General features: G+C 41.6%; 1 protein-coding gene across 4 annotated transcripts in view; it reads left to right on the top strand.

The window, feature by feature from the left end:
- LOC143295019 (choline transporter-like protein 1) overlaps positions 1 to 5,000 on the top strand; it is a 68,377-nt gene that overhangs the window by 39,368 nt on the left and 24,009 nt on the right. For all 4 annotated transcript variants that reach the window (XM_076606555.1, XM_076606558.1, XM_076606557.1 and 1 more), the window contains exons 11-12: positions 1,371 to 1,442; positions 3,481 to 3,547. In XM_076606555.1, coding sequence (XP_076462670.1) covers positions 1,371 to 1,442; positions 3,481 to 3,547 — 139 coding nt within the window. The remainder of the gene's footprint in view (positions 1 to 1,370; positions 1,443 to 3,480; positions 3,548 to 5,000) is intronic.

Below are 5,000 nucleotides of genomic sequence, written 5' to 3'. Positions count from 1 at the left end.
GCAACATGACCCAGGATACAACATGACACAGCACAGCACAGCGCAACACGACCCAGGATACAACATGACACAGCACAGCACAACCCAGGATACAACATGACACTGCACAGCACAGCACAGTGCAACATGACCCAGGATACAACATGACACTGCACAGCACAGTGCAACACGACCCAGGATACAACATGACACAGCACAGCACAGCACAGTGCAACATGACCCAGGACACAACATGACACTGCACAGCACAGCACAGTGAGATACGACTGGACACAACATGGCAGGACTCGACACTTCGCAGTACAGTACAGCACAGTCCAGGGTGCGACTTGACACAACATGGTGCGATTCGACACTGCACAGCACAGCGCAATACAGCACAGCACAGTGCAAATCTGTATGTCTGTATACTCTAGTGTACGCTAATGCGTCACTTTTTCCTTTATGTCTGTAGGTCTGTAAACTCTGACGTTCTGTAATGCGTCACGTTTTCCTTTATATCTGTATGTGTGTAAACTATGATGTTCTGTAGTGCGTCACGTTTTCCTTTATATCTGTATGTGTGTAAACTATGACGTTCTGTAGTGCATCACGTTTTCCTTTAAATCTGTATGTCTGTAAACTCTGACGTTCTGTAATGCGTCACGTTTTCCTTTAAATCTGTATGTCTGTAAACTATGACGTTCTGTAATGCGTCACGTTTTCCTTATGAAAAAGATGCATGTGCTTCCATTTCAAGTGCGTGCGTGCGTGCATGCGTGCGTGCGTGTGTGTGTGTGTGTGTGTGCGTGCGTGCGTGCATGCGTGTATGTGTGTGTGTGCGTGCATGCGTGTGTGTGTGTGTGTGTGTGTGTGTGCGTGCATGCGTGTGTGTGTGTGTGTGTGTGTAAGTCAAATGTCTGATAATTACGTTATCAGCTTCTTCAGATTTCGAAGTAGTAATCGTAAGCTGGAAATAGAAACAGGGAGACACAAAGGCATACCACGAGAGTTACGGCTTTGTAAGGTTTGTAACATGTCTGTGATTGGGGATGAGTTTCATTTTGTAATGGAATGTCCCAATTATGATCAGCTACGAAATAGATATGTTCCTAAAAATATTTGTCTCCAAAATCGATTTTTAATTTTTGTAATATGCTCAAAGGAAGCAAAAAAGTCATTTTAGCTGTTAGTAACATCATTAGATTTGCAAATGTTGCCCAGCTACACTTTCGGAGTTTAAAAGACATTTGTGTTTTCTCAACTTTTATGTGACATTGTTGTGTATTTGGAAAGGTTTGTTCTGGGCATGAAAACATAATTTTGCAGTAATCCTCCATACTCCAATAGGAGTGAAAGGATAACTAAAACTTGAAACTTGTGTGTGGCAGGTGGTCCAGCTGTTCAGGGAAGCAGGCAAGGCCATCGCCAAGATGCCCTCCCTCCTCTTCCAGCCTTTCCTGGTCAGTCACGTGCTGCTGTCTCCTCACTTTGAAAATGAATTGTTTTAGGACAAAAATATGTCAGTAATGTTTCTTGCATCTGTGGTGCTCACATAACAGCCGATCAATAACCAACTTGCGATATGTTAAAGTTTCAAATCCCTGAACTGAAATCATGTTCAGTGTTGACGATCTTCAGCAGTCCATTGCTAATGTATGACTTTTTCAACTCCTTGTTAAATAGTCCAGTTGGTTCGCTGTTATAGTTGTTAGTTTTTCATTAGAAATATGTTATATTGTTACGTTTTTTTGTTTATTTTTTAAACAAAACTTAAATTAATAATTTTCACACACACACACACACACACACACACACACACACTTTCACTTACTCGTATGCGTACACAGTAATTCCCCCTCCCCTCCCCCTCCTCCCACTCGATTTTTTTCCTTCCCTCGTCTAATATCACTTACAGTGAAAAGACGTTAAACTAAAGAACGAACGTCATGTTGTGTCTGTCGTATGGAGTGTCGCTTTGACGTCATTGAGTTCTTTTACGTCGTTTCCAGTCACCTGTTAGACGCAACAGCGCACCTAAACATTGGATCTTGAACACGGCATACATTTCTTAAAGATAAAACGTATTCCCAACACACATGGGCCAGATTATAAACAGACGATTCAAACAGGATTAGGCTTATTTACGTTTCGTGAACTTAAATAGTGAAACCTGATTGGTTTTATCCATAATTATCATTAGATGTTTATATATCACTACGTAATTTACATACTAATTCCTGGTCGTTTTCTTTCAAAACAGTACGCTTTGATGTTTCTGGTAATTCAAAGAATAAACTCGTGATTGTTTTATTTGTTTTTGTATTTGTATTTCTTTTTATCACAACAGATTTCTCTGTGTGAAATTCGGGCTGCTCTCCCCAGGGAGAGCGCGTCGTTACACTACAGGGCCACCCATTTTTTGCTATTTTTTCCTGCGTGCAGTTTTATTTGTTTTTCCAATCCAAGTGGATTTTTCCACAGAATTTTGCCAGGAACAACCCTTTTGATCTCGAATAGCAGACTTACGCTAATCCAAACAACAAAATCTTGATTGTTTAATCCATGTTTTCATGCCTGGACATCACTGCACGTATCTTGATAAAAGAACAAATACTGTTTTGGTCGATCCATATTATATATAGTACGCTTGAATATCTCTGGTAATTTAAGCTAGAAATGAATCCTGATTGTTTGAACGCATATCAGTAGACTAGGGCTACGACTTGATAAGTAATTGAAAAAAACAGAAACCATGTCTGCGTGTCTAGTCTATAATTATCTTTTTTTTTTTGTCTGCGTGCCCGTTGTGTGTCTGTGAATGTTTTCCTGTAACTGTATTTAGATATTTGTTTCAAATTTTACCCACCCAACCACCCCCCACCCCCATATACCCAGTTCCCCCCCCCCAACTCACCATTCATCCCTCTCCCCCCCCCCCCCCCGCGCTCTTCTAAGCGATAATACTCAAATGTATGCACTGATACTCTGACAAAATTGTCTTCAATCACCGATATGTGTGACGGGACATTAAACAAAAATTCCTCCTCCTCAATGATGTCCATAGCATTTTCTAAAAAAAGTGGTACCCATACATAAAAATGATCGAAGGCAACGAGGAGGAGGAGGAATGAAAACCACGAATGTAACGTTGTTCTTTTTTTTAAAAATTATTTTCCTTTCATTTTTATGCAGTGCATATGACTTTATTTGTGTTTTTTTTCTGTATAAAAACAATGTTGTGTTGTTGTTTTCCTGCTTTATAGTTTAAATAATGTATAATAACAAATAATATTATTGATAATTACAAAAACAATTTTTGTATGTCCGCCTGTATGTATATATGCATTCATTAAATGTTAAACTTGAATAAAAATGTTTATTTAAAAAAAAAAAAATAAAATAAAAATTAAATAAAATTTCCTCCTCCTCCTCCTCCTCCTGTCTGTGGATCTGTGCCTGCTACCTGTGGCTGGGGGGGTACTGTGGGCTGACCGACAGGTGCTGATCCTGCTGGGGGGGTCCATGGCCGCCATGGGGTACATGTTCTTCTTCATCGTCACCACCCGTGAGTGTCCTCCCGGGTGTCTGGTGATGTCTTTTGTTTGGTGATAGGTGTCACGTATACTGCTTGGCTTGGTCTGTGTGTGCGTGCGTGCGTGTGTGTGTGTGTGTGTGTGTGTGTGTGTGTGTGTGTGTGTGTGTATGTGTGTGTTAGTTTTACCGCCACTGCTTGCAGTCGCTTGGTCTGTGCGTCTAGCTGTGTGTTGGGGATGTGTGTGTATGTGTGTGTGTGTGTGTGTGTGTGTGTGTGTGTGTGTGTTTTGGTGTGTTAGTTTTACCGCCACTGCTTGCAGTCGCTTGGTCTGTGCGTTGAGGATGTGTGTGTGTGTGTGTGTGTGTGTGTGTGTGGACTTTTCTGGTCTTTGTCACTGCTTGGTTCGTGGTCTGTGCGCCAGTGTGTTGTGGATGTGTTCGATGTGAGTGTGTGTTTGATTTGTGTGTTAGTGTTTGAGTTAGGTGTGTTTGTGTGTGTTTTATATGTGTACATGCATGTCTGGATGTAGATGTGTGCATGCGTGCGTGCATGAGAGAGAGAGAGAGAGAGAGCGCGCGCGCGTGTGTATGTTTAAAGGTGTGTGTGTTTGTTTGAGCGTGTGTCTTTTTGATTATTATACTTGCTGCTGGGTGTTCTGTTATGATTGATAATGATTGTGTGCAATGAAAAATTAAGATGCCGAAATGAAACACATGAATACAATAAAATGATAACGAAGCATTTTTGAGTAACGGTGCTTGTGTAATGAGCCCAATGCCCTGTACACAGTCTACTCTTACAATTCCTGCACACACACACACACACACACACACACACACACACACACACACACACACACACACACACACACACACACACACACACACACACACACACACACAGAGCCTGTAACATATAAAAGATAATGCTTGGCAAAATAAATATAAATGTCGAGGTTATCACACACACACACACACAGATTTAACAATAAGGTCACACAGATGATGAGAACTGGAATAATATTGTAGGCCTAACGACAAAGCATCGATGATGGCGACGACGCCAACGACGGTGATAACAACGATAAGATTTTATTGCGCTGATTACGTATACACGGAGCTGTAGTCATCTTTTGGGGAGGGGGGTCAGCTCAGATCATTTCTCATTTTATCACAACAGATTTCTCTGTGTGAAATTCGGGCTGCTCTCCCCAGGGAGAGCGCGTCAGTACACTACAGCGCCACCCATTTTTTTGGTATTTTTTCCTGCGTGCAGTTTTATTTGTTTTTCCTATCGAAGTGGGTTTTTCTACAAAATTTTGCCTAGGAACAACCGTTTTGTTGCCGTGGGTTCTTTTACGTGCGCTAAGTGCATGCTGCACACGGGACCTCGGTTTATCGTCTCATCTGAATGACTAGCGTCCAGACCACCACTCAAGGCCTAGTGGAGGGGGAGAAAATATCGACGGCTGTGCCTTGATTCG

Source organism: Babylonia areolata, chromosome 20, assembly GCF_041734735.1.
Source record: "Babylonia areolata isolate BAREFJ2019XMU chromosome 20, ASM4173473v1, whole genome shotgun sequence".
In the NCBI taxonomy this organism is placed as follows: Eukaryota; Metazoa; Mollusca; class Gastropoda; order Neogastropoda; family Buccinidae; genus Babylonia; species Babylonia areolata.
The sequence above is the reverse complement of the archived record's forward strand: the minus strand, read 5'-3'. Positions and strand labels throughout refer to the sequence as shown.